This window comes from Drosophila mauritiana, chromosome 2R (assembly GCF_004382145.1).
Source record: "Drosophila mauritiana strain mau12 chromosome 2R, ASM438214v1, whole genome shotgun sequence".
Lineage (NCBI taxonomy): Eukaryota > Metazoa > Arthropoda > Insecta > Diptera > Drosophilidae > Drosophila > Drosophila mauritiana.
Window position 1 is genome coordinate 10325469 of NC_046668.1, and position 27613 is coordinate 10353081.

Sequence of the window (27613 nt, forward strand, 5' to 3'; positions counted from 1 at the left end):
GGCGTTGCCATATGCCCAAGGCAACTGTTCGTTTTCCTAGCGCGAGCCAAAGTTTAACATCCGTCTTTCCCAGAAAATCTTACCAGAATCGTTTTTAAGATGAATTCTAATTACCAAATATTGAACATCCAGGCTCACTCCTGGGTGGATAAGCCCAAGATGGTATTTCCAACTATTACCAAGCCCATTTCGATTGGCTGTTTCGTCTGGTCGACAAACGGGCAATTTGAACCGAATTCTCAAAAAGTGCCCTGTGTCGTGGTACCGCCAACCATCAAATTTCCCATTTCTCTACGGTACGAAGATTCACCGCCGAAGCTGGAAAAGAAGCCCAAAATTTTTCTGGACAACATGCTCCAGTTTATAGAATCTTCGTCACACATGTACGTTATGGTAGGAAACAACCAGCAGGCACAGCTAAATGCAAATATAGTGTGCACCAGCGAAGTTCTGGAGCTGATGATGTGTGCTCCCTACGAAAAGAAGACTGGATGGTCTCTGGGTGTTACCCGCTATCGCAACACAATGTACATCTGCCGCATTGATCTCGAACGACCCGACCCCTTTAATGAAGACAATCTGAAGAGGGTCATGCAAGAATTATGGCTTAGGAAGCTTCGAACCCATTGTGTATTTGGTACGAAGTCTCATGAAACATCCATCTACCTTCAAATTGATAACGTATTTTGTATTCTTTTAGAGAACGGCATTGAGATGCACCATCAATCTTCTGAAGAACATTTACGCTTTCATGGTGTCTTTTCCTTTAATTTGAATGGTGTCCGAGTGCTATTTGATTCGCCAGTACTAGCCGAGATGCCAAGCACAACATTGTAAGTCTTTGCCAAAGCTTCCCAGGCTTACAAGCTGCATTGCTAAACCATTCAGTTTCCGATTTTAAGGAATGGGTCTGCTCCAAGCTGGGTAGACCTGCAGATACGCCCTATGTGCATGAGTCGACTGGATTGGTCAGTGCACAATCGCACAGAGGCCCTTAAGTGGTGGGTCAAGTGTTTTCTGCTGGGAATCGATAGCCTCTATATAGCCCACCGCGATGAAAACGCCCATGTGCACAACATTGAAAAGACTTTGGTGGGGGATTTATGGAAGTCTTGCGTTAGTATACCTAAATGAAGCATTTTATGCAAGTTTATTGCTCAGTTTTGTAACATCCGAGGAACATTTCCTGTTCTTTTCATTTACAGGAAAAAGATTGGTCGACCACAGTGTGCGCCAACTTCATGGTTCACCTACTCACTTGTATTTCCCAAGTTATGGCGCCGATCGACTGTCCCAGCACCGTATACCTATTTCAGTTCGACGCGCGCCAAGGAACAATATCATACGAGAGCTTGCGAGGGCGCAGTCAATACACGTTCCTTTCGGACTGGTTCCGGATGATGCTGGACGATCACACAACCGATATGTGGAAGACACCGAATTTGCAAACCATGTCTTCCACAGTTTACCAATAACATTGAGCAATTACAAAGAAATGTGAATACCTTAATAACAGAACAACAAAAGTGGTTAACTAATTAAATGAAGATTTAAGTTTATTGCGACATAATCATCAAATTGTGTTCGTACGCGTTTCATCACTATCAAATAATTTAATACATTTTTTTGCTCAAGTATTGTGGAGAATGCATTCGATTTTACAAAAATATGGAAATGCTAGTTGGCGGCCAGTTCAACCCGGCGTGCAGCTTAGAGCTCGGTCTTCTTGGGCTTGCCGCTGCGGTCGAAGCCCTTCAGTTCTGTGGTCGCCTCCTTGGCGATGTACTTAAGGAAGTCATCTACCTCGCGACCTCCGTTGTAGCTGACTGGCTTGTTCTTGGCGTCCTTGGGCAGCCAGAAGAGGGTGGGGAAGCCGCGCACGTTGAACTCCGGCGGCACGTCGTTGGCGGTGGCGTCCATCTTGACGATGGCCACATCTTCGTCCTGCAGCTTCTCGGCCAGCTCCTCGTAGATGGGAGTCAGCTTCTTGCAGTGGCCGCACCATGGGGCGTAGAACTCAATCAGCGTGTCTTTGCCGTTGTTGATAACCAGATCGTCGAAGTTCTTGGCGACGGCCACCTTGACGGGAGTGTCGTTCGACTCGGGAATAGGCTCACTCTTAATGTACGGCTCCAGCTCATTCGCCAGCAGCTTCTCGACGAAGTCCTGCAGATTCTCCACTGAGAACTCGTCCTTCAGGGCGTATTTGAGATTCTTTTCGTCGCGAGCCAATACCACTGGCTTGTCGCCAACGAAATCGTAGCCGTACTCGTTCAACTCATGCTGGAAGTCATCCTTGGAGGCGATCGCAAAGTTGATTTGACCCACAAACTCCTTGGCCACCTTGAGCACACGGTTGCGCCAGTAGTTCGTTCCCTTGGGGTTCTTCTGGTAGTCCACGCTGTAGTAGGCAGTGATCAAGGGGTTCTGGAAGTCCTTGACCGAATCCTGAGTGCGGTGTCCCACAAGACCATGGCTGGAGTAGAGACCAATAATAGTGCACATGCGCCAGAAGGTAACAACATTTCCAAACTACTTACAAGTTCTCCTTGACAAAGGTAGACAGATCGGACTCGGAGCTACCCTCGAACTTAATAGAAGATGACTCGAACTTGTTGCTCAAATGGGGCGCACGAATAAGCACAATCTTGTCGCTGGAAGGGATTGAAAAGCATCACAGATATTTTAATTACTTACAGTTAATAGACATTTTAACATAAAAACCTAAAAGTGTAAGCTCTTTGGAGCAAGTTAAATGAACAATGAAGTAGATGAACCTTTCATTACATTTAAACAAATATGAAAATCCCAATTAGGCTCTAGTTTATTAACACTTATAAAATATATAAAACAAAAAACCACATAATAGACCGATGTATGAGTCTTGATTAGAGCCTCCACTTACGTTTCGCCCTGCTTTTCGAGGACTTCCTTTTCGCTGGAATGTCCAAAGCGGTACTTCTCACGGTTCTTATCGGCGAACTTCAGGAAAATCTTGGCCAGCTTGGAGTCGCTGTCGCTGAAGTAGCCGAACAGCGTGGTGTCCTTGGTGTCCAGGAACTTCTTCAGCTCGGCAACGGTGCGCACGGTCTTTGAGGCGGGTCCCACTTGGGCGCGCATGTACTTGGCAATGCCGCTGGCTTCGCGTGGTCCATTGTAGTCCTGCGACACCTCATCCTGACGGAAGATCTTCAGCGTTGGGTAGCCGCTGACGGAGTACTTGCTGCACGTTTCCTTTCCAGCTTCCGTACAGTCAACCTTGGCCAGTTTGATTGGCGGATCATCGTCTTTCACGATCTCCGCCGCCTTGGCGTACTCGGGCTTCAATCGCTTGCAGTGGCCGCACCTTAAACAGGAAAAAGCACTCTGTTAGGACACGTCACTTAAACATTATGTTGGTAAAAATACTATCTAATTCATCATTTGTTATCAGGGCAACGGGAAGACAAGTTCCCAAAAAAAACTAGCTTGTAATTAAAGTTAGGCTGCTGGAATTATCAACTGCCTTATCACACAAGTACAAGTGCCCATTAGGTGTACAGAGAGAAAAACGACTTGGTACTTATATTAAAAGGCAGAGTATAGTCTGTTCTTTAGCAGTGCAGATAATAATTCATTTTTGATAAAGATAAGTGGTGCCCTAAGTTAATTATGTTATAATGAGAAGAGTAGTTTTATTGCAGTATACAACTTTTTCAACTTCCTCCCTATGTATTTATGCATGAATGCTGATAAGGTTCGTCATGAGGGCATCAAGTTTCCATGCCAAGTAGTTCAACAGCTCTTTGGGGATTTCGAAAGCCGGCCGGCAAAAAGAGCTAATAATTTACCTAGTTCATTGTCCAAGTGTGAGTTTATAGTTTACCCCTGATAATGGGCAAACAAATGGCTCAAAAGAGAGTAAATAGGCACAGTAAATATGTGTTATGTACTAAACAAAAATGTATTAAAAGGTGATTGTGTTCAGTGTGTGGATAACGATATAAGTTAAAAATGTGTCCACTGAAATGAGAAATTTATGGCACAATCAGCATAACTTTCTGAGTAGGCAGGCAATTAAAAAATTGAAGTTTTAATGGGAAATTACATTTGTATGCGAACTGTGAGTGTTTCAGACTATGATAACCAGTTTCAAGCAAAATCTGAGTTAACAAGACCCTTAGAATTACACATTCCTGGGATTATGGGTATAATGCATAGGCATAAGAAACTATAATAAAAGATACGCAATGTACACTGGGCCCTATGCCTGCTCACTATCATTAGCCAGTGGACAAGTGGAGGAGCAATTGCACGGAGATTGTACCAACTTGGCACTTTGGCACCCCGCGCTCTAAAATGGCTGACGGCACCAATACTGGCATGTCATCATTGCCCCTCTCTTTGCGTCTCGTTTCGTTCCGCCACTCGTTCCTTCTTTATTTGCCGGCAAAGCAAACGCTGACGTGTACTTTGCGCTTGCGATGGCCGGAAAATCGGGCATCGGGCGGCACTGGGCATTGGGAATCGAATTAAGTTGCGGACGCAACAAGCGGATTAGACGCGAATCGCACACGCAATGCATTTGGCGTAGGAAGGCGCCCGGCCACGCCCACTCACTAACTCACCAGGGGGCATAGAACATGACTAGCGTCGTCTCGTGTTGTTTCAGGGTGGTGGCGAAGTCGTCGTCCCCCAGTTCCAGGACATCCTGCTCCGCTCCGGACGAGATGGCGATGAAGCCCAGTAGGAGCACTCCAGCGAGGCGCCACATCATTATTGGAGTTCACTTGAAGCGATATCGGTGAATAATTCAAGTTCAACTAGGCCGTCGACCGCCTACTTCTACAACAAAAAACTGAGTACCGGACCGGTTCGGTATTTTTCAACGATTGAGTTCGCTTTGTGCCTCTTTCGCCACGTCGCTTCTTATTCTGTTTCGTCCGAGTGTGGCCAGGTGTGGCTAGGCCAAAAATGTCTAAAGTCGGAAAAAGCTCTCAGTTATGAGCTTTCCTGATATAAACAATAAATAAAGATAGTTCATCATTTATTTATGACTAATGACTATATGTGTGGATTTTAAATGCTTTAGTTATACTTCTTTCCATTCACACAGAAAAGGTGTGATCTAGATATAAATTAATTTAAATGATAGCGATTATGATAAAATATTGTCAAATTATCATTTCATAAAAGATGGTAATTGTATTTATTGATAACTGATTTCGCAAGCATAATAATAATCATATTATTAATTACTAATTAATTAATTTCACAAAATTAGGAAAGCACTTAAGATCTTTTAATAGAGTCCTATATAAGGGGCATGCTGACTACTAATATTCTATTCACAATGAAAAAATTTATTGAGTACAAGTGAAAAGTGAGTGAAAAAATAGTCTAACAAAATATATTAAGCAGTAAGTTACAAATTCAATTAAATATATGCATTCTGATGAATTAAAAAAAAAAAATATTTAAGCGTGAGATCTTAAGTTTTAAATTTTATACAATATTGAATAAATTGATACAATACCAAATTATTTATGTTTAGTTGAAGCAACCGATCGATGCTTAAACTTTTTTTTTATAAATTTAAACGATCTCAAGTTTTTATTATTATCTAAACTTGTCCGGTAGCTAAATAAAGCAAATGCGAAAAGCCGTATGAATATAACATTTGTACCTCAATTAGGGTTGATGTAGTATTTAAACGTGAATCTTAGGTTTTAAATTTTATACAATATTGTATAAATAAAATAAATTGATACAATACCAAATTATTTATATTTAGTTGTAGCTACGGACGCCAAAAAACTTATAAATAAATGATACGTATTACAAGCTTAAACCTTTTATTTCATCAATTTGAACGATCTCAAGGTTATTTTAATATTTAAACTTGTCCGGTAGCTAAATAAATCAAATGTGATAAGCCGTATGAATATAACATTTGTACCTCAATTAGGGTTCACATACAAATTAAAGTGGCAGGTTCTAGTCTAAGACATTCGTTCATAATGCGGACTACTTATGCAATTGTTCTTGTTTTTACAAATTAAGAATATTACTTATAGAAATTATAGACATCGATTTGTAGAATATATTTTTGGAATCACTGATTCATTGGTTGCAATTCAATTGAGAATCTTTTTATTTAATTTTGTATACAAAAACAATGATGAGCAAACAATGTTTTTTTACATCCCTCAATCGTTGGGTTATTGTATTATGCCACTTTCATCACTGTTTAGTTTCCTTAAATTTCAATAAAGTGAAGTGCTTCATTCACGCGTAGTGGAAACACCGTAGTGGGAACAGTGTTTCTGCTCGTTTGACAGTTGCGCAGCTTCGGTCACACCAATTGTCAAACGAGGCTTCCTGTGCTGAGCTCTGCCGAACGCTCGTTCACTTTGTTCGAATCCGTCGCCGCTTAGACTTCGTGATTTCTCATTCAGCTTATTCGAGAGTAAGTTTTACCTGTGAGGCTATACTTAAGTGATTTCTGCAACGGGACTGCAGCCAAAAAACAATTTATAAACAAATATGCAGCTGAGACGCCGAATTTGTGCATATTTCCAGTGTTTTTCCTTTGTGTGTGTGATAAACCCGAAGATAACCTCTAACTGCGGTTTTCCAAAGTGAAAGGTGGCCATAGAAGCAAACACGTGGCAAGTCTGCAAAGTCGAAAAACTGGCGTGAACGCTTTTAGCAAGTATTTTCGCATTTGCAGAATTATTTTCCGGCTTTTTCTTCCGCATTTTCGCCCTGCAATATGGTGCAATTAGTGTGTAATTACCTTGCCACGCCCACGCGGACACAGAGGTCATCCACCAGATGTGCTCATTAGCCCGAGAAGAAAAACGTGCTTTCTCCCTTGCCTTTGTCATGGCCTATAGATATTCCTTGTTCTTTCTTTTTGCGGCATGGAATTTTAAAATGGCGACCCAGTGGCGTGAGTCAAGTGGGCGAAAAAATTCACCTGGCAACAAGCGAAAAAAATGTGCTTTTTCGGGTTTCCAGCCCATTAGCATATCTGGTGAAATGGCACTCGCATCAGCTATTTCGCCATTTCCAACCACCTCCATAATTGGTTTTGGTAAAATGGCTGCCGCTGCACTACGTTCTTGATTAATTCGTTGTGTGCCCCTCTCTTTTCCATTTCTTTCCAATTACCAATTGTGCCACCGCGGCGAGATCGCTTGCATTTGTACAAGTCACACACGCACACTAATGCACATCCGCCATTTTGGTCTCTCTCTCTCTTCCTCTCTTACTTTTCCTCCGGCCGGCAACAGCGTCACACACATACACAGGCATAGATATACACACAAATAGGCAGATAAGCACATGTGTATTTGCGAATTAAATTTGCTGGAATTTTCCTTTGGACTCTTCGATTTTACATGATGATGATTTTTCAGTTCTGCTACTGAAGACAGTTGACGAAAGCAAAAATACCAAAATCACTGAAACAAAATCGAGTTTCCATATGGAATTTTATTTGCACGCTCATATTCCGTTTTACCCACACCCATACATGCGGGCACTGAACCTAACCTCAAAAAACACGTTTTGTACGGCTGCCAGAGTTTGAGGTTAGGTTGTGCTCGGGCATGCAAACAGAAGTCGAACGTACGCTAGGAAAATGAGAAAATGTTATACCCACTAATAATTGTAGTTGTAATCCCACCGAATGCTAACGAATTGTTTTACCCTTTGTTTATTCCAACCTCTCTTGCTCGCAAACCCGCCGAACCCTGCAACCTTCCAATGTTCCAACGTTCCGTTCCGTCCAACACACTCGAATACACACAACAGCCATCGTGTAATCATCCAACATGGGCAAGGAAAAGATTCACATCAACATTGTCGTGATCGGACACGTCGATTCCGGTAAGTCGACCACCACCGGACACTTGATCTACAAGTGCGGTGGTATCGACAAGCGTACCATCGAGAAGTTCGAGAAGGAGGCCCAGGAGATGGGAAAGGGATCCTTCAAGTACGCCTGGGTTTTGGATAAGTTGAAGGCTGAGCGCGAGCGTGGTATCACCATCGATATCGCCCTGTGGAAGTTCGAGACTGCCAAGTACTACGTGACCATCATTGATGCCCCCGGACACAGGGATTTCATCAAGAACATGATCACTGGTACCTCGCAGGCCGATTGCGCCGTGCTGATTGTCGCCGCCGGAACCGGAGAATTCGAGGCCGGTATCTCGAAGAACGGCCAGACTCGCGAGCACGCCCTGCTCGCCTTCACCCTGGGTGTGAAGCAGCTGATCGTTGGTGTGAACAAGATGGACTCGTCCGAGCCCCCATACAGCGAGGCCCGTTATGAGGAAATCAAGAAGGAAGTGTCCTCTTACATCAAGAAGATCGGCTACAACCCAGCCGCCGTTGCCTTCGTGCCCATTTCCGGATGGCACGGCGACAACATGTTGGAACCCTCTACCAACATGCCCTGGTTCAAGGGATGGAAGGTGGAGCGCAAGGAGGGTAACGCTGACGGCAAGACCCTGATCGATGCCCTCGATGCCATCCTTCCCCCAGCCCGTCCCACCGACAAGGCCCTGCGTCTGCCCCTGCAGGATGTGTACAAAATTGGCGGTATTGGAACAGTACCCGTGGGCCGTGTGGAGACTGGTGTGCTGAAGCCCGGTACCGTTGTGGTCTTCGCCCCTGCTAACATCACCACTGAGGTCAAGTCCGTGGAGATGCACCACGAGGCCCTGCAGGAGGCCGTTCCCGGAGACAACGTTGGCTTCAACGTCAAGAACGTGTCCGTGAAGGAGCTGCGTCGTGGCTACGTTGCCGGTGACTCCAAGGCTAACCCCCCCAAGGGAGCCGCCGACTTCACCGCCCAGGTCATCGTGCTGAACCACCCCGGTCAGATCGCCAACGGCTACACCCCCGTGTTGGATTGCCACACCGCTCACATTGCTTGCAAGTTCGCTGAGATCAAGGAGAAGGTCGACCGTCGTTCCGGCAAGACCACCGAGGAGAACCCCAAGTTCATCAAGTCTGGCGATGCTGCCATCGTCAACCTGGTGCCCTCCAAGCCCCTGTGCGTGGAGGCCTTCCAGGAGTTCCCCCCTCTGGGTCGCTTCGCTGTGCGTGACATGAGGCAGACCGTGGCTGTCGGTGTCATCAAGGCTGTCAACTTCAAGGATGCCTCCGGTGGCAAGGTCACCAAGGCCGCCGAGAAGGCCACCAAGGGCAAGAAGTAGCTGGTTTGCTTCCACTCAACAACAACAACAACACACGATAGTAGCAGCAACAACAAGCATATAACCAACATCATAATGCAGCCAACAACACCACTCAATAATACCAGCAACAGCAGCAGCGAACACAATAGTAGTATAACACCAACACCTGTCCTGCGCATGATGACCGATAAGATGATGTTCCAGCAGAAGCATAAGTTTAATTTCTTCCATCGAAAGGAGTTTCGACGGATACGAATGCTAAATGCAGACGAGGCCGCCTAAATTGGGAAACGGTGGATCCCAAGGATAAGAGTGCACACTGGGAAAAACACTTGCATTTATGCATCCACTCCTCATCCACTTCCCCGTCGATCTTTAGTTTACTACATATGATATGATACACGAAGTTGACTTCGTCATTATATCATATATAGGAATCCTCTGTAGCATTTATGATATCGTTTAAATTAACCTTTATACTTTGATATGTATCATTTATCTTACCCTACTTTTGCACACACTACTTTGTACACAAGAAAAGAACCAGAATAGAAGCGATAACTATATTTACAAAAAAAATAAAAACCCTATTTTTGTATTTCTTTTGTTTTTACCACCCAGCCCGTAAAAGAGCACTCTCTTTTTGGTTGTTGCCTCCCGATTTTCAGCGCCATGATCGATCGTCCCCAACTCCAAGTTCACTTATCGTCGATGCCACAAAGTACAAACAAGAGCTAGTCGAAGAGTACAACAATTGAATCTGACAACAAATACCTCAATCGTTAAATAAAGCGAGTAATTGCATCTGAATAATTAATACTTTTTATTGCGTTTGGGGGCTCATATTTCTCATCGCAAATAGAGAAATATGCATTGATCTATTTTGCATTTGGAGAAATAACGGTTTATGCGTACTTGGAACAGTAATATAGTAAAGACAAGTGTTTTTTTTTACAATTTGTGTTTTCTTTAATATTTAAGTAATGGGATATATTGTTCTTGCCTTCGTAAAATCCGTATAAAAACAAATTAAAAAATGCCCTAGAAAATAAACAAAGATGAGGGGACGTAAGATCTTAAAATATATATATGGATTTAAATATAACTATATTTACATTGGAGTAATTTGCACAAAAGGGTGAAACAGTGTGGGAAAATGGTACTCGGGGTGTTCTAGCCAATAATTAGTAAAGTGAAGTGGATGCACCCGCTGATCTCTATTTGTCCAGCACAAACGGCGGATCGACGAAGTCGTGAAGGTGCCTTCTCTGTGAATTGTCCTCCTCATCGCGCTCCCTAGGATCCTCGTAACGGATCCCACTGGCCGAGATAATGGCGCTCTTCATAAGGTATTTGCCAAAGCGCTGTATTTGCATATTCGTGATGCTGTCCAGCACCCAGTACGGATCGAGATAGACGCGATCGTCTTCGGCGCGCCGCTTGTCCCCGATGATGTACTTGGCCTTGAAGCGGTTCTCGGTCAGGGTGGCGCCGCCCAGCATTAGCAGCTCCTTCATATTGTTGAACTGCACCGGTCGGCAGAGGGAGGACACATAGAAGGGCTCCATAAAGCGAAACAACTCACAATGATAGTGGACGCCAAAGGCCTGCCTTTCTGTACGACAAATCTGAAGGAACAGAAACGGAATTGAGTTAGTAAGTAGCTACTGCTGGGAGAGCATAGAGCTTACCTCGATTGCACGCGAAAACCTGGTCAGCTCATAGGGCTCTTCATCAATCCACTTGCCTGCCCGAATGGAGGCCAACACCCACTGGTAGCTAACGATCCAGACTCCGCGCATCAAGCCGCGCAGGAGATTCAGGGTACGACGCGGCTCCAGGCTAACCAGGTGGGTGGTGCGTTGGGTGACGGTGGGATCCAGCCGCATGCCGCGTAACTTGCGCAGGGCCTGGGATTGAAGGCGGTTTTCGATTAGGATTTATAACCGCCACGGATATTGTTTATTCAACTGTGCGGGAGGCTTTACAAATGAGGGACTGCGCTACCAATCTACCGAGTGTTGTTTATGCTTAATCAATAATTAATATGGGCCATTAACGACTTGCGAATATGCTAATTTACAAACTAGTACGGTTTACTACTAACTAATCCATTAGTGGAGTTGGAAAACTGGCTATACAACGGTTACAATCAGAGGGAGATGTGGATGGTGTATTGGTCATTCCGTCGTATTACCAACCTTGCGGATGACGTTGATCTGCTCCTGGTGCATGTTGGTGTGGACTAGCGTGCGAATCCGTATACGTGATTTGCCCTTCGGCTTCTCATTCTCTTCCCCGGCGTTTGACATAGATTCCTCCACTTCCGGAACGGCATTCAACGAAGCCTCAGATGTCTCTGTATTGCTCTTGGACTTTTCTGCCTCCTTGGTTGTGACGGCTTTGGAAACAGGAGTCGTGGCACACAACTCTGATGATGAAGATTTTACGGGAGTGGCTAGCGAGCGTCGACGCTTCTGCACGGAGTTCGATGATCCGGTTATGCTCAAGCGACTCTTTCTGTTGGTCATCGCTGGCGAAATGACCACCTCGTCGTTTGGATTGAAAAGGCGCCGCCTTTTGGGCTCTTGCGATGGGACTGGCTCTGCTTGCGGTGGCTCTTGTTCGGTGACTTGGCGAGACTCGCCCAGCTCCGCCGTATTGGCCAAGGCTAGGGACATTCGATGTGACTGGTTCATTCTGTCGATGTTCTCGTTGATCACGTCCATGTCCATGTTAAAAATAGTTCGCCTGCGATTTCCCGTGGACTGTCCTGTGGGCAGTCGTGTGGAGCTGAATAGTGGCGTCACTTGCTGCTCAACAACCGAAAAGGACGTCTGAGTAGTCACGTCGCTGAGCGACTGTCTGGCCCTCGGAGCCAAGTTGTCCTGCCTCAGCTCGGAGCTGGCCACGCTGCGCCGACGAGGAGAACTTATGTCCATCCATTCTGAGGCATAGAGCGTGCCACGTCTATCCGCTTTAAAAGAAGCTTCTGCCTCCACGGCAGTTATCTCAATGGATTGCTCAATACAATCGGTATTGTTGATTATATTGGTCTCGGCCATAATTATAGAATTCCTGTTCTCTTCAACGGGAGCCAGCTCCTCCGTTATGGTTTGAATGGTTTGCCTTTGGGCGGTTTCTTCTGCTTGTTTGGCAATCCCTAGCAATGAGCTCCTGCGACGAGTCATTCTGGGTTCTGCAACTGCGGTTTGAGTTGGATCAGCTTCGTGAATAACCGTGGAAGTGAGTAGCGAACTTCTGCGGCGGGTCATTCTCGTATCCGTTGAAGCGGGACTGCTGATTTCAGCTACGCAGCTGCGTCGGCGAGTGGTGCGCACTGGTGGAGTCATTACCGGCGGCGGTTCCACTGTGCTCCGCCGTGGGCGTGAAGTGCTCGATGGTTTTGCCTGGGGGGTATTGCTGTCTGTCTGCTCTCCAAATTGCAAATTCTTTTGGGCCTGCACCTTTTGGACCACCGCATCTCCACTGCCATTGGTTCCCATCAGCTGAGGAGTGGTCCCTGCTGGCAAAGGAGTGTAGCAGCCACTGCTTATCCTATGGTTAAAGAATTATTTATTTAGCAGACAAGGTTTTTGTACAGGCATACAGGTACAAACCTGTTGAGTAGTTCGGTGGCTGGCGACTCAATTGCCTCATCATCCGATGGTTTATTGTGGTTAATGGCTCTAAAAAAGCGGCTGATGTCATTCTAAAAATGGAAAAAAATTGAATACTTGAATCAAAAGAAACATTCTAATGTATCTTATATACAAAGCTTAAAAAATAGCTATGCTTTTTAAGCCTACAAAGTTTAAATATCTAAATTTCATAATACATATTTGTAATATTTATTACTGAGCTCAATTACCTTTGGGGTGGTGGTTGTTGGAGTTCCGGTCTGGGCTCGTTTGTTAGTCGATCCTGGCTCGTTGTCCTTGGAGGATGTGGGTGTTCCTTGCCGTTTGCGGGGTCGCTGATTCAACTCGGAGTCCGGCTGCATGAACTTAACGCGCTGCGAATTATGGGATTTAAAAATTAGTTAAGGCTGCGTAGGTGCAACTACAGTGAGCAGCTCATGCCCTTTGGTGTTATTGTTGATGCTGCGGATGCTGCCGACTTTTTGCCCGACTCTGTCAGTCATGTTGACTAGAAAACACTGTGCTATTTGTTTATAACTACGTGATATCTGGCCCGTTGTTTAAATAGAAAACTTTCTTATCTACAATGAGACCATCTCGCTGCCCGAGAGGATGGTTCCATCAAGTCGCAATCGATAGTACTCGCTAATGCGTTAAATAAATTTCAAATGATATTTATTAAAATTACAAGTCAAATCCGTGGTGAGCAATAATGACTTAGTAGCAGTTCGGTTACGAATTTTGCATAAAGGCGCCTTGCGATTGCCATCCCTAGCGGCCGCCGTCTATCGATATATGCCAGCGATAACACAACTATCGATTGCCGCGGCCCACAGCCAGCGGCCCTATAAAAATTGCTTTTTGTGGGGCTGTCAGCTCAGTCAGCGGCTCATTCATCACTTTCCGACGCGCTCTAGTAGAGCTAGTAGACCTTTTTATCAACCCGTCAGTATTACGCGTCCCCCCGAAATTGCCCCGCCGCCCGAAACGCAATAGCATTCCGCAAAAACAATACGATAAGCAGCAACAAGTGTTCCAGAGATTCCCTTGAAACATACAGAATCTAAAACTCCATTGAAATTGGTTCTCAGTTGTTTTGTTTACCCAGCAATCAGTGCCCAAGAACGTGGCACATTTCCAACTGTGGGGGTAAACAATCGCTGCGCAACAATTAAGAAAACTTGTTCGCCCTGTCTGTGTGCACGCGAACAACTCTCGGGAGTACAATTCCATACCAGCCGGTGACGGGCACGGAAGAGCAGCTCTAACTGTGCAAGATGATTCCAGGCTATGGACCCGTCACGCAGGCTCTGCTGGGCACCCTGCTTACCTGGGGACTGACCGCCGCTGGCGCCGCCCTAGTGATCTTCGTCCGGGGTAACCAGCGGAGGTCTTTGGACGCCGCCCTGGGATTCGCAGCTGGCGTGATGATAGCAGCCTCCTTTTGGTCACTCCTCAAGCCGGCCATCGAAATGGCCGAGAGTTCCCATTTGTACGGAGTATACGCCTTTCTGCCCGTCGCTGGAGGCTTCCTCTTGGGATCGATCTTCGTCTATGGATGCGACAAACTGATGTCATACCTGGGCCTTAACAGCACCAACATGATGATCCAGATGACGCAGTCAAAAGCCAAGGCGGACATAGCCATCGAGGACTCTAAGCGCAATGGATTAGCCTCGGATAGGTTGGCCTCTAAGAGTCTGGACAGCTTCTCCGATTGTCTTAGCGTGCAGCACAGCGGCGAATCGAGGCGCCGAAAGAAGGGAGCTAGCATCAACGAGATGGAGCAGTGCACCTACACCACGCCCGAGGAGCAGCAGCGTGCCGAGGAGGCCCTGTCCCAGTGGAAGAGGATTATGCTCTTGGTCGTGGCCATCACGGTCCACAACATTCCCGAAGGACTGGCTGTGGGCGTAAGCTTTGGCGCCATTGGCTCCACGAACTCATCGACATTTGAGAGAGCGCGCAATTTGGCCATTGGCATTGGCATTCAGAACTTCCCCGAGGGATTGGCCGTCAGCTTGCCACTGCATGCTGCAGGATTCAGCGTGAAGCGGGCTCTGTGGTACGGACAGCTGTCCGGAATGGTGGAGCCCATTTTCGGAGTGCTGGGCGCCGTGGCGGTGACCTTTGCCAACCTAATCCTGCCCTACGCCTTGTCTTTTGCGGCCGGAGCCATGATCTACATTGTGTCGGATGATATACTGCCGGAGGCCCATGCCAGCGGAAATGGAACGATCGCCACGTGGGGCACTGTGTCCGGCTTCCTAATCATGATGTGTCTGGAGGTGGCACTGTCGTGAGGAGCCAACGGCTCGCCTTCGTCCGCCTCGCAGATTTCATAAGCTAGTGCTAAACTCAAAGATTCCACTGTACTTAACGCAAAACTCTGCTGGCTTGTAAATAGAAACATGCTGTGTACAAATCTCAGAACCAGCCCCAAACGAGAATCTAATAATCTAGCGTAGAGTGTAAGTTTTATAGAAAGAAGCTTGACAACCAGCGATGCCGCGACGACATACGTGCAATTGTGTATCTGTGCACACGTATCTGTACAGCATTCCCAGCGAGTTATGTAAATGAACTGTTCTAGGAAAATTTGTAAACAAACGTGCATGTGAATTAGGTTTTAAGTTGTCACCGGCGTCCAGTAGCTTGTGTCTTTTTTAACCGTCTAATGTCTAAGTAATAAACTAAACGAATTCAAATGAACATCTCTTAGTTGCACCCACTCGCTTTTTTTACCTCACAAATGTAGCTGTCTCCGTCCGGACAACTTCCTGGCCGTTTCTTTGGCCGTACGATAGCTGATAAGAGCAAGTAAATTCAATTAGATAACCCGGAGGGCCAACAACACAGCTGGTTGACTCGCTGTCAGCCAGTGATAAGTGATAAGAATCTGTCCGACACGAAGAGTTCCCAATATTGCGCGTATTCCGTGTTTGAGATACGTGCAGTTTCAGACGGCCCGCGGCCCTGCGTTTCAGTTCGGCCATTTTCTGGATTAACTAATCATTTCAGATATGTATGTATGTACTCGCACAAGTGCCGTGGGCCACAGTCCACCCACTGTGATCGTGGTCATCAGGAAAAGTGGTCGATAAGACCTCTTGGCTGCTATCTATTGTACAATTTCCATATAGTTCTTTATGTGCGCCATAAAACCATAAACGCGGCATGAATGGCCCATTAGTTGGGGGCATATCTCAAGTGGAGTTAATGCTTCTGTGTCCGCAGGGCAATAAATTGATTGTGTCAACGATTAGACTAATTAAAAGACTATTTCTTTTGTAAACTAAGTGTAAGTTGTAAGCTATTTCCAACCGGAATCTAATGCAGAGTTGATGAACTCGAAGAAGTTTATTATTGTCTTAGATCTGATAAAGCTCTTGAGAAGTTGTTAGGCCTAACAAATAATGATTTGATAAGAATATTTAAAGTTGTATGAACACCTTGATAAGTCAACTTCCAATATCTACATACATGCACGCCTATTTTGGCAAAGTATTATTGGGTATTTTGCAGTGAGCTATGTATTATGAGAAGGCAGCAAGTTAAATTATAAAGTCGAATGGTACCAATTAAAAGTAACCTTCTTAAACCCCATTTATCTACATTTGAATATGTAAACAAGATCGATGGTATGACAGAAGCCACAATTAGTAATCACTTACCGGCATTTTGCCGAAGAGTTCGGGATACTCGTACATGCGTATATTGCTGATTGGAAATTGCTTGGGATCGCATATTTTGAGCTGCACCTTGCAAGCTTCAATCCACAGAATGGATACGACTGGTATATTCCATTCGGTGGCCCTTTTATAGGTGGAGAGCAGGCCATCCTTGAAGACGACGTGTGTGGTGGTTCTACGAGCCAAACGAAAAATGTTTTAATAGATTATTTTAAGTCAATCAATTGTAGTCCCTTAGCTTACCGCGTTAGGCGATCTTTGACCTGAGCTCCCATCTTGGCAATAATTGATTTCACGCCCTCAGAGCGATTGTCGTTTCCAGTTCGCACCTCCACATATACGACTATGTCCTTGAGCAGCTCGGGGAGGGAGGGCGGCTCCTGGGGATTGCGTTCTTCCATCGTGATGATGCTTTGTTCAGCTAAAGGCACATCGAAGGTATTGTATGCCGACTTGGTGGGGCTTCTGAAAATGTATACAATGTTGAAGCGAATGCATTTCTTTTATTATGATCAGTTTCTTCTCAAATCAGATTATATTACTAGGAATCAGATTGGATAAAATGACTTTAAAAGGAGGGATTAGTCGAGAAGCTAAGCTGTTGTTACTATTTAACATTTAGGTTGTATAAATAATAGCCACATGTGGTCCTTACTTTAATGCACGAATGGCGCGCAGTCGGAGTGCAGCATTGGGGCTGTTGAGATCTTGCTGCAGTCGGGCCCAGTGTCCTTCCTGCCTGGTTGGCGTGGTTGCTGCGATGGGTGGAGCTGATGTTGCTGCAGATCCTTCTGCTCCCACCTCGTTCTCGTCCTGGTGGAACTCGGAAAGGTGCTGGCTGATCGCTTTGGAGACGGCCAATGCCGGCTTGAGCATCAGCCGATCCCTGGCCACCTGGTCATCTAGCAAGAGGGAACGCAGCTTGTTAGTAATGCTCGGTTCGTTTGTCGACATGGTTATCTGCTATTTTTTGGTTTTTTTTTTTCTGAATACTACGAATTTTGGGTGAGCTACGTATCCGGAACTGAAACTACTGGGTTGGGTGTTCAAAATCTAAAATAGGCATGCACAGCCAACCTGCCGGGGCCTGGGATAGAGATTTTGGAGACGGTGCCGCTGCTTTGGACCTGAAGTCGCCCAGATTTGAATCCTGCAACGGTCGGCGGATCGATGACGCCGCTGTTTTCTTGGTGGCTGCGGCGGAACTGGCCACGACCGATCCGTACGTCTTCGTCTTCCACGTGGGATTGCGCAGCAGAAACTTGTCCATGGTCACGGACTATGTGCTCCGCACTCTGGTGCTCCTTATTGCACTGAAGTCGGTTGCAAAACTCTGCAAAAGACGCGCCAATAATTTTCTAATCCAAACCTCACAAAAAGTGCAACAAAATGTGACAGTGTGACCGGGTTTCTTTAATGCAAGATCGCACACTGGAAATCGCTATCGATCTAAACAAAAATCGATTGGTTTTAAGATGGTCCCCGATTTTAGTACACGTAAGGTTTTAGATCGATAACAAATTTGGCGAACTTTTATTTTGTATTTAAATTAGAAGACAGGAGAATCTTGTGATAGCGCAGATGCACTTTTCACCTAAAATGTTTCTCTTACAAAAAGGTAAAGCAGTTTGATAAATTTCGGATTCAGATAAATAAACACAAAAAGTAAGATACTACAATGAAAGAACATAAATTAATATATAATATATTTTTATTATTTAGTTTGAGAAGCGTAGATTGTAACCCTTTTAAAAAAAACACTCATCTTGACTTTTATAACTCTCTTTTAATGCGTACTAATATCGATTACATGTTTTTAATTTGAACTTATTTACATATGAAGTGTATGTACAGAAAAATAATAAGAAAACAATAAATCGAACTTGCCTAAAGTAGCAATTAATTTGCATATGACATTATCTGCCCCCATCCTGAATCTCCGCCAAACTCTCCGTGCGCTTATCGTGGGCTCTAGGACATTCTCTCAGTCTTAAACGATTTAAGAAACTATGGCAAAATTTTAATTACTCATTACAAATTGCATAATCATTAAATCTCTCTGCTTGACTTAAAGTTAACTGCGGTTAATTAGAGTTAGTGCGTATTAAGTGGTGTACGCTAAATGGCTACATTTCGCTGCATTTATCACAAAACTGAGCGAAATGCACTCCACAGTGATCCAGTGAACCGATGATCCTCCACTGATCAAACTTAATCGTAGGCTTTGACTAAATAATTGTAGAATTAACGCTATACGATGAATAAATTAGGGCCAGCCAAAGGGATCATTCTGAAAAGACGAAATGTTCTGATTAAAATGGATACATTTAACAAATTAAGTGGTCACTTACCATGTGCGCTGATCAGACTACGTGCATCCCAGAGGGACATTTGCGACTGGGAGAGACGGTGCTGCGGTGGATACAGTTTGTAGGGGAAGTACGAGTGGTGGAAGGTGGCAATGGGAATGGGTTGCGCCGGCTGCAGGAACTGCTGTTGCTGGTGCTGTGCCGAGATCTTCCGCGAGATCTTTGGCTCCTTCTTGGGCTTGCTGGCTCCTCCAGGGCACGGTTGCTTCGAGGACTTGATAAAGTTGGGAATCCGCGCCAGGAGGCCGCAGTAGTACGGATCATCCTGCTTCTTACGCTGCTGCGACCCGCTGCTCTTCTGTCGCTTCTTGTCCGCATATATGGGCGTCAACGATCCGCCAGATTCGTAGTCGGGCTGCAAAGAGTATAAAGCAACCAAATATTATTAGGCTGAGTCTTTCCCCAAAATAGGTTAAAAAGTTTAAAGTTCCAAATCAATCAGGTTGAATCTAATTAGAAAAGTTAGAACCCACCTTGGGCACATATGGACCCTCGTTGAGAAAGGCGGCACTGAAGATGCTGCGCCGTCCCTTGCTGGAGTTGCTCGAGTGCTGGGAGTTCTGGGAATCATCTGAGGCGGCGGGCGTGGGATAGATCAATCCCACCTGGCTTTCGATGGTGGAGTAGGGATCCTCGCTGCTGTTCGTCAGCGGCACTCGCATGCCCATCGCATCCAGTGACTTGGGAATCGTTTGGAGGCGACTCCTCAGCATGTCCATGGCCACCACGTTGACCACGAGTATCCAGACCGGAGAATTGATTAGATTATTGTTCGACTTGACCAGCGATACGGCGGACAGGCACTGCCGTTCCAGCCTTCCGCGTTCCGGATAAGTGCGCGCAAACTCGCGGTTTATGTTCGTCTGGAACTTCTTCATATCGAAGAGTCGAGCGGAGGTGCCTGCGGTAAGGGACATCTGCGGCATTTGGATTATGTCGCCGCCGATCACAGTCTCCTCGTTGCCCTGCGATGTGCTGTTCACGTAGATGCTGCTCTTGCCATACCGCTTGATGAATATGTTGCCGGTGTCGTCCATTTTGATCTTGAATCCATCGCCGATGGACTTTTTGATCACCTTCGTCTCGGCATCGCGCATGGGATTATCGAAGCCATTCAGCCCAATGCTGCGGATTGAGCAATATTAAATAAGTTGGTCTTAATAGTCAAATATGCAAAACTCACCGCACTCCATCGAATCCATTCTTAGATCCATTTATGGTTATCACAGAGGAGCGGGCGTAGGCCTTGGCCACGCGCCGATTCTTCTCGAAGACAATTATCTTGGCCCAGATCTCGTCGTCGATTTGCTCCCACTTGGACAGAACCTCGTTGATGTGATCCTGCGTGGGGTCAATAGGTATGGATAATGGATGAGCTAGAGATCAAATGAGTTATAATGGGCAGGAAACGCACCCTGAAGAGCTTTTCGCGATCGTGCCAGACGTCTTCCTCCTGCTCTTCCTGCCCGATGGCATCCAAATTGTCCAGGGAGCGCGATATGATCTTGCGGCGAGAAATCATCTTGTCGGTCTGCTCGCTTGATTCGTTTCCTCTGCAACGGTAGAACATTTTCCGAAATTATTATAAATAATTATGAGACAATTGACCTGCGCCACCACCAGCGGGTGCGAATGACTTTGATTGGATCTGGCTAGCAGTCGAAATTAAATCCCCGTCGAATGGGACACGCACTGAAAAGATTATTAGGCAATCAGTCCAATCAATCTGCAAGCCAATGAACTCTGCGCACGGATAGCAACAATGGGTGTTTTTGGGCTTGGACTTTTTGTTAGATAGCTCGCTCCTTGGGTCGATCCATCGAATCACCAATGTCACCGCCTCTAATTGAACGACGGCGATGCCTTGACAATTGTTTGGTGTTAAACACTTTGTCGAACACTACTCGCATTTTTGCATTTATATTGTTGTTGCTCTTGATATTGCTTTTTTTTGTTGTGTTCGGGTCAGGCCAACTGGCCTGGCATTTCAATTGGCCATTTGGGGTTTTCCTTCAAAGTCAGTGTGATTTGCTTATGCATCGCACTGCCGTCAGCGTTTTGTGACAAAATCCAGTAGTGGCAGCCACTGTCAGGTGGATTGGCGGTCAGCCACGTGATTGGCATTAATTGCGGGCAAATGCGATTTAACAATAAATGAGTGTCACATATTCCCGCGGCCAGTGGCAATGAAAGTGAGTCTGTCTTGTGGAACCTAGCTTCCCACTCCCAATCCAAAAATATGTGACATTTCTAAGCGTGGTCGAATTAAGGGCACTACATGCCCTGCATTTTCCACGACAACCCAATCCCATTCGTGCCCCAATTTAAATGTTTTTCAAATTACCCAGAACTGCAGTGTGTGCGCTTTAATAGCCAACGAGCGAGTTTCCCATCGAGAATTGACAAACATGGACTCCGATCCATTGAAGCCGCCGACTTGGGCTTTCTATTTGGGCAAGCGTTGGCGTTGGTTCTTTAATTAACGAACAGAATGGCCATAAAACCTGATAAGTGTCACGCACTTCGCTGTCTCCAAAAACTTTGTGCTCGAAGATCCGTTTTGGCCAGAAGAAATTTCAAATTATAACTGGTTTTCTTTTTGGCAAACGCTAAGATTAATGGCGAATAATATTTTGGTAGACACGCCCACGGCCCGACGATTTTGACACTTTTTGGCACTGAGAAATCTATGAGAAATTTTGGGAAAAGTTCTAAGAAAGATTGAGTTACTTGTTGAGTTACAACAAGAGATTCAATCTAATTACAAACACACTCCGTAACCTTTTGCGGCCTCATGAATTCCTATGAATTGACCAACATTTGGCTTAATTAGAACCCACCCCACATTCATTCATGAATCAGGGGCCCTGCTGTTAATGATGGCCAAATATCGCAAAGATATCATTGCCTAGCCACGACTTGACCTCTTCGCGACTGGAAGTCAAAACCCCAAGAGCAACATTCAGTTGGGTCTGTTTCATCTTCTATTTTAGAGCGATATGATTAAGTTCTTGGGGTTCCTACGTCAATGGGGTTCTGGTTTTTTCTGTTTTGTCTTCCCTCCGCCAGATTGTTTTATATTGTATAATATATACGCATAACATTTCGTTCTTTTCTCCATCGCCGGCGATGTTCAGCTCGTCTTGGTTCGGAGTTTTTTTTGCTAATAAGTATATAAAATCTTTTTGTGTGCCGAACGTGATGTTGATTTTTTGGCGATGATCGCATTCGGCAACAAGAACAACACTCACCCGAAACATCTGTATACGAGTATAAAGACAGGGGTATGAAATTTAATTATCTAGCTGGCCTTTGGTTATGAAAAGTTTAAACTGCATTAAATAATTAAAGCTTCTTACATGGCCAGCAGATGATTTATCTTGTTTGCTGATTTATTAATCCGCAAACTCGGTATGCTTGTTTGGTTTTTGGGAGCTAGTTGAAATATTAAACAAAGCGGTGTCTTAAAAGTCGAGCTGCCCTTTTGGGAGCTGCAGCAAGTGCTCAGCGGGTTCGTATCTACAGTCTTTCGATGTGCGCGTCAAGTTCGTGCCTTGAGTCTTTCGATTCAGCACACTTTCCGCATACCGCAAGCCGCTTGCAATTAATTATGTAAGCCCGTCAAGGTCGATGCGAGTGTATTTTTAGCAACGGCGGCAACTGTTCTGTGCGTGAGTACGCAGTTTATCAGTTTGTAGAACCATAATACATATAGCCCCGTACCAGTTCCCCAAGGCCGTGGCGCAGAAGGAAGTCTTTCGTCGCGAGCTCCGGACTCCTTTGTCCGCTGGCTAAGCCGCTTAGCACTTGGTTAATTGGCAGTTATGGACACTATGAGTCAGTTGCAATTGCGCAATTGTGTGGCTTGTGCCATGCAATTCTAGGGGCCGTTGCCTTTCAAATGGGAGCGCGTGTGGCAGAGACTTGTCATCTAGAGACCCACACCCAAATCTAAGGCACCCAAAGACACACATAGCTGCAGCTCGCCTTTCAGCTGCTACTGCTGCTGTTACGGTTTCTGCAAGTTCTTGACGCCCCAGCCAACCTTGAAAGTGAACCGAACCGAACTGAACTTAACTGAAACTGGAGTTCGCATACTTGTGCCATGCATTTACAAGTCCGGCTGGAACACGTTTTGGGGATTTTATGCGAGCATTTATCATCGAAAGCAATATTTCTGCTCTTACTTTCGCAACTGGAAGGGAACTGTAATAAAATGTGTATTTCGTATTTAAATCAGTGCAAGTTATGATCACTCAACGACCAATCAAAAGTGAATCATTTTAATTTAGCATTTCTTTTAATTCGCCACCGCCCGAGATTGTCTTTTAATGGCATAATGATTTAAATGCAAAACAAACAAGAAATCGTACAAAATAGTATGAACTGTTTGCACAATGTCGCGGGCGGCTGTGCACTTGTTACTTTTTCGAAGCAACGCAACAAAAGTCAGTCAACAAACAACACCATTAACAACAAAAACAGCGCGGGCATCTGTGGCTTACATTATTATGAGTTGGCACTTTATGGAGACGGAGACGAACTCCATGTGAGCAAGGCGACAAAACAAAACAAAACAAGCACCACCAGCAACAGCAGCGAGAAAATGAAAATTAAATCGCATATTGTTACTGAGGAAGATGATGATGATGAAAAAATATGTTATATATATAAGAATATATGCATATACAAGTATGTATGGAGGCGCACGCAACATGCAAGAAAATCCGAGTCAGGAACTCATGGATGAAGAGTAGTCTGTCTTGGTCGCCCGAGACGCAGGGCACGTGTGAGTGTCATAATCATCAAGGGGTCTTCACATATATGTAGCTTATATTAGCAAAGTGGGGTATGCCTTGGTTATTACGAGATCTGTAAGTATTACTCTTATATTCTTCTATTCTATTCAAATTTATTTGCTTTGAGAGAATTTTTTTTGACACTCTTTATAAACTTTATATTTTATATAAATCACTTTAAGAGTCTTACTCAGATTTTCTGTTACATTATCATGATCTATCCCTTAGCTGTGCTCATTAATAAAATTATTCTTTCACAGGTTGATAAATTAAAGTTTTCTACTTTCATCCGATAGACCAATTATATAAAAACAGACTGTAAATGTGCCATTTTTCTCTGCAATCTTTGTATCTCAGCCCATCTGTCAAAGGTTTCTTTCAGAACTCATCTTTCAGATCGCACAACCTGAAGAAGTTAAATGCTAATATCTAAATGGCTCGGCACCTATCTTCTTCGCATCTGAACCCGTTCGCTGGATTTATGGATGGAAAGTTAGGGCATTGGGACGGCGCCATTGTGTCGACCTGCTCACTTGCTCCAATTCTGGCTCGGATTTGGATTCGTATTCAGACCGAGATGCGGAGATGCTCCGCTGGCGGGCCAGCAACTCCCCAGTCGGCTTTCATCTTTGTGGTGCTCTGCACAATGCGGCGTATGCGCAATGTCTGCTCTGTCACTCGATGTGCATGTCAAGCCGATGATTGCATCACCATTGCAGCAAATGCTGCCGCAGCAGCAGCAGCAGCAAACGTGGCAGTGGCAGCTGCTTGGGGCAGCGTTTTTGCGGTTGGAAAATCGGCACACGAAAATTATAAATTCCGATTTTCACTTGCCTCGGCGCCTTTCATAATATTTTCACTTATTTCTCTCCCATTGCAGTGCTGAGAATTTGCAATTCTCACCAAAGTATTTCGTGCCAGGAAGGCGTCCAAAAAGTTATAATAAAAGAAAAGACAAAAAAAAGGAGCGTAAAACTAAAGAAATCAAACTGTTGCACAGCACTTTCGTGTGGCTTTGACTTCCGCTTTTGTTGCTGTTGCCATTGAGTGATTATTATAGCCCGACATTGTTTTTAATGTTCAAATTACTTGCAAAAATTCGGCTTTTATGTGGCCAAGCACGTTTTGGGCCTTGGCATCGGTCTATTCTTAGGCCTGAACAAGTGGCGCACAAAATTCTTGCCTCCAAAGAAAATAGTGCCATGTTGAAGATGACTTGCCGTGTCGTTTTCGGCTAATTTAAATCTGACTTGTTATGTTCTCTGGCACTCGTTCGCTTTGATTAGTCATCGATTTGATTTGTTTATGCTAATACCTTTGGCAGTCCGCACTGCAATTGGTAATTGACAGTCGCTCATGATTCATGACAAGCAGTCAGCACCGAATTACATCATGGAAATGAAAACTCTTCAAACCGATTTATGCCAATCAATAGAGTCGTCGGCGACTACAATGCAGACGAAATACAATTAAAGAGCAGGAAAAGACTCCACTCGTAAGCACTTCAACAAAGGCCGTTCGTATTTCTTGTATTTTTATTTCCCATACATATATATTTTTCACCCCGCTTAATTAGAGTTCATTAATTTCGGCTCCCAATTGAAATTGAGCCGTCCCGTCGCCGGGCCACAATCAAATGCGTAATTAACAATTGCGTGGATAATTGGGTGTAAAATTCTAGCTAAAGTGGACATAATTCAGGGGCGGCCAAGCGACTTGAGTGCTTTGGCCATATGGCCCTCGAATGTGGGCCAGGCCAAAAGAAGCGTCGACTGTCCTAATTAGTCTTTTGGTTTGGCATGCAAATAAGTCTTTCTGTTTACATAGATCTCCAGATGCGGGAATAGCGAATCCATAACAAAAGCCGAGCAAAAATAAACGGCGAATAGGCCAAAGACCCCCGGAAGATGGAGGAGATGCTATACTATATAGTTGGCTGAATCACTTGACGAGATCGCGAAGATTTCGGCAGCCTTCCTTGTTTTCGGGAATTTTGTATGCATTGAATGCTTCGGCCGAAGTGGAGATTACATCGCTCATAAATTCTGGCCAAGGCAAGCGGCCAAAACCGCACTGGGCTGACATTTTTCGGTTAATAAAAATATGAAATTATATCAACGTTAATGCTAATCTTCGTGTAAATTAAGCACACGCATTTCGAATGCGAACGGGTTTTCCCAGGGCCAGTGAAGGTTGTTGAACAGTTTTCCAGTGCAGTGCCGACTTCGGTTTTGACTTGGTTTCCATTCCATGTCCGAGCCATAGAACCTTTTGTGCAGCCCAAACAAAAGACTCAGGCAACGAACTTGATTTTGTAATTTACATGCTAACACACATTTGGCCCAGTATGTACTATATAGCACGGTTTTAGCTTTGCTTAGCTTATAGCTTTTATTTCACACTCATGGACAGCGTGTTTCAGTGGCCTTTGGCGTTTAGCACATCCACCATAAAACCATGTTTATTTATAAGACACTGCAGAATGCTAATTAAAAACTGTGCCTCGGCGCTAGTCGGTCTGAAAATCTTGTCTTGAACAATTTTGCAGCCAGATGATTGTACAACACAATTTAAGTGCCAATCAAATGATCTTCTCTGCTTTGCGATCGATCGATCGTGCATTCATTTCAATTAGCAACGAACGACAAAATCAATTCCTTCAAATGTCAAGGTCACAAAGAGGGGATGGGATCACTTACCCTGCTTCAAGTGCAATACGTCGTTTGGGTATCCGTAAGTTCCCTAATCGGTGCTGGATTTATTCCCGAGTGCAAATCAGAATGGTACTTGCAACGCCTACACTCGATCAACCAGCCAGGTTTCTCCACAATTATGTACTGTTTTTTATTCTTTAAATATTATATCATTTGTCTTTCAATCTCTATGGGCACAACACTCTCAGAACTCCGCGTTCGCGACGATTTGAACGATTTCGATGCGATAACGACTTCTACTGAGCTTCTGCTGTGGGTTAGTAGCTGCTCGCTGTTAAAGAGTTAGGTAGTTAGGCGGTTTGGAAGCGCGCGCAAGAACCGCTCGCCTCAAGCTGCGTGTTTCGACTGCTCGGCTAACGGTGAGCCCCACAGCAAGACAGCCCCAACTTGTTGGCCAAAACTGGCCCGAAGTTTCCCCAGCCGAAGGCCCAACCGAAGCTCGCTCGCTGAGCAAACGCCGCTGCAGTCACGATTGCGAAGAGGGAACTCTGAAATCCCGCTTTTCTCAGCGTCGCAGACGCCTGTCGACTGCCAAAGAAGAAGGTTCACAGAGATTCTTACAAAGATTCTTTAGGTAGCTTCTCAAAAAGAAAGAAGCGATGATTCTGAGTCTGAAAAAGCTTCTTTGCAAAACAAGATCTGAATTTTATAACTCTGGTTCAATTTAAATAACTTGTTTTTCAAATGTCTCATTGTACTTAACAGTTCATATATCAGAGTTGAATATATTCAAATCGGGAATGTCTACAAAATTAAATGCCATGTTGCTTAATATAAACGTGAAAGTTCATTATTCGATTTTATAACTTGTGACTGTAGAAGCATATAAATAAAAAATTCACTTGTAAATGTTCTGTTACAAATTATAATACATTCTGAAAATGTACATACTTTTGTATAATTTTAAATACGAGAAATAAATATAAAACAATACAATTGGAAATGTTTTAGATTTGAATTTAATTTAGTTTTGAATCAAAGAACTCGTTCTCCTTCTTCAGTGCTTCGAAATTAACATTTCGGTATTTCTTTATTATTTTCGCATGTTGAGCGTGTGAATTACTTTTGATTTGTTTGGTTCGCCCCCGTCGCGGATGTATCTGCCTCAATTCCCCTGGGTAATTCCCCCGAACAGCCAGCTACTCTATTTGGCTCTGGGTTTTTGTTTTTTGACTAACCCGACCGGCGACATAATTCAGACCGA

At 44.7% G+C, this 27613-nt stretch overlaps 6 protein-coding genes and 1 non-coding gene across 7 annotated transcripts; 4 read left to right on the top strand and 3 right to left on the bottom strand.

Annotated features, from left to right (window-relative positions):
* The first annotated feature begins 7 nt into the window (after positions 1-7).
* LOC117136261 (protein cutoff) lies at positions 8-2038 on the top strand. The gene is made up of 4 exons (XM_033297079.1): positions 8-637; positions 701-833; positions 903-1116; positions 1206-2038. Exons 1-4 carry the CDS (start codon positions 100-102, stop codon positions 1473-1475), a joined length of 1155 nt encoding a protein of 384 aa, XP_033152970.1. The 5' UTR covers positions 8-99; the 3' UTR covers positions 1476-2038.
* Positions 1622-4905, bottom strand: LOC117136259 (protein disulfide-isomerase A3). The gene is made up of 4 exons (XM_033297077.1): positions 4608-4905; positions 2906-3346; positions 2541-2654; positions 1622-2476 (listed from the first exon to the last, which is right to left on the bottom strand). The coding sequence occupies exons 1-4, from the start codon at positions 4754-4756 to the stop codon at positions 1711-1713; spliced, it is 1470 nt and encodes a 489-aa protein (XP_033152968.1). The 5' UTR covers positions 4757-4905; the 3' UTR covers positions 1622-1710.
* Positions 4906-6342: 1437 nt separating this feature from the next.
* On the top strand, positions 6343-9773 carry LOC117136260 (elongation factor 1-alpha 1). The gene is made up of 2 exons (XM_033297078.1): positions 6343-6448; positions 7801-9773. The coding sequence occupies exon 2, from the start codon at positions 7821-7823 to the stop codon at positions 9210-9212; it is 1392 nt and encodes a 463-aa protein (XP_033152969.1). The 5' UTR covers positions 6343-6448; positions 7801-7820; the 3' UTR covers positions 9213-9773.
* On the top strand, positions 7381-7455 carry LOC117138769. Its single transcript, XR_004459270.1, has one exon. It is a non-coding gene; the product is annotated as a small nucleolar RNA snR61/Z1/Z11 (small nucleolar RNA).
* A 490-nt stretch (positions 9774-10263) lies between the features above and the next one.
* Positions 10264-17929, bottom strand: LOC117136258. The gene is made up of 9 exons (XM_033297076.1): positions 17605-17929; positions 17183-17429; positions 16771-16992; positions 16510-16702; positions 13066-13209; positions 12815-12906; positions 11396-12752; positions 10886-11104; positions 10264-10822 (listed from the first exon to the last, which is right to left on the bottom strand). The coding sequence occupies exons 1-9, from the start codon at positions 17795-17797 to the stop codon at positions 10412-10414; spliced, it is 3078 nt and encodes a 1025-aa protein (XP_033152967.1). The 5' UTR covers positions 17798-17929; the 3' UTR covers positions 10264-10411.
* LOC117136262 (zinc transporter ZIP11) lies at positions 13654-15547 on the top strand. Its single transcript, XM_033297080.1, has one exon. The coding sequence runs from the start codon at positions 14113-14115 to the stop codon at positions 15136-15138; it is 1026 nt and encodes a 341-aa protein (XP_033152971.1). The 5' UTR covers positions 13654-14112; the 3' UTR covers positions 15139-15547.
* A 364-nt stretch (positions 17930-18293) lies between the features above and the next one.
* On the bottom strand, positions 18294-26740 carry LOC117138050. Its single transcript, XM_033299866.1, has 6 exons — positions 26395-26740; positions 20311-20449; positions 20080-20237; positions 19370-20021; positions 18879-19251; positions 18294-18817 (listed from the first exon to the last, which is right to left on the bottom strand). Exons 2-6 carry the CDS (start codon positions 20416-20418, stop codon positions 18813-18815), a joined length of 1296 nt encoding a protein of 431 aa, XP_033155757.1. The 5' UTR covers positions 20419-20449; positions 26395-26740; the 3' UTR covers positions 18294-18812.
* Between the last annotated feature and the right edge of the window lie 873 nt (positions 26741-27613).

Bases quoted from the DNA above. Each gene is read 5' to 3' on its own strand.
- LOC117136261 (XM_033297079.1), top strand. From the start codon at position 100: ATGAATTCTAATTACCAAATATTGAACATCCAGGCTCACTCCTGGGTG. The intron at 638-700 runs GTACGAAGTCTC...GTATTCTTTTAG, and splicing joins TCGAACCCATTGTGTATTTG to AGAACGGCATTGAGATGCAC. The intron at 834-902 runs GTAAGTCTTTGC...TCCGATTTTAAG, and splicing joins GAGATGCCAAGCACAACATT to GAATGGGTCTGCTCCAAGCT.
- LOC117136259 (XM_033297077.1), bottom strand. From the start codon at position 4,756: ATGATGTGGCGCCTCGCTGGAGTGCTCCTACTGGGCTTCATCGCCATC. The intron at 3,347-4,607 runs GTGAGTTAGTGA...TTCCTGTTTAAG, and splicing joins GTCATGTTCTATGCCCCCTG to GTGCGGCCACTGCAAGCGAT. The intron at 2,655-2,905 runs GTAAGTGGAGGC...AATCCCTTCCAG, and splicing joins CTCGAAAAGCAGGGCGAAAC to CGACAAGATTGTGCTTATTC.
- LOC117136260 (XM_033297078.1), top strand. From the start codon at position 7,821: ATGGGCAAGGAAAAGATTCACATCAACATTGTCGTGATCGGACACGTC.
- LOC117136262 (XM_033297080.1), top strand. From the start codon at position 14,113: ATGATTCCAGGCTATGGACCCGTCACGCAGGCTCTGCTGGGCACCCTG.
- LOC117136258 (XM_033297076.1), bottom strand. From the start codon at position 17,797: ATGGACAAGTTTCTGCTGCGCAATCCCACGTGGAAGACGAAGACGTAC. The intron at 16,703-16,770 runs GTAAGCTAAGGG...TTTGGCTCGTAG, and splicing joins GTCAAAGATCGCCTAACGCG to AACCACCACACACGTCGTCT. The intron at 10,823-10,885 runs GTAAGCTCTATG...CTGTTCCTTCAG, and splicing joins GGTTTTCGCGTGCAATCGAG to ATTTGTCGTACAGAAAGGCA.
- LOC117138050 (XM_033299866.1), bottom strand. From the start codon at position 20,418: ATGATTTCTCGCCGCAAGATCATATCGCGCTCCCTGGACAATTTGGAT. The intron at 20,238-20,310 runs GTGCGTTTCCTG...GACCCCACGCAG, and splicing joins ATCGCGAAAAGCTCTTCAGG to GATCACATCAACGAGGTTCT. The intron at 19,252-19,369 runs GTGGGTTCTAAC...TACTCTTTGCAG, and splicing joins AGGGTCCATATGTGCCCAAG to CCCGACTACGAATCTGGCGG.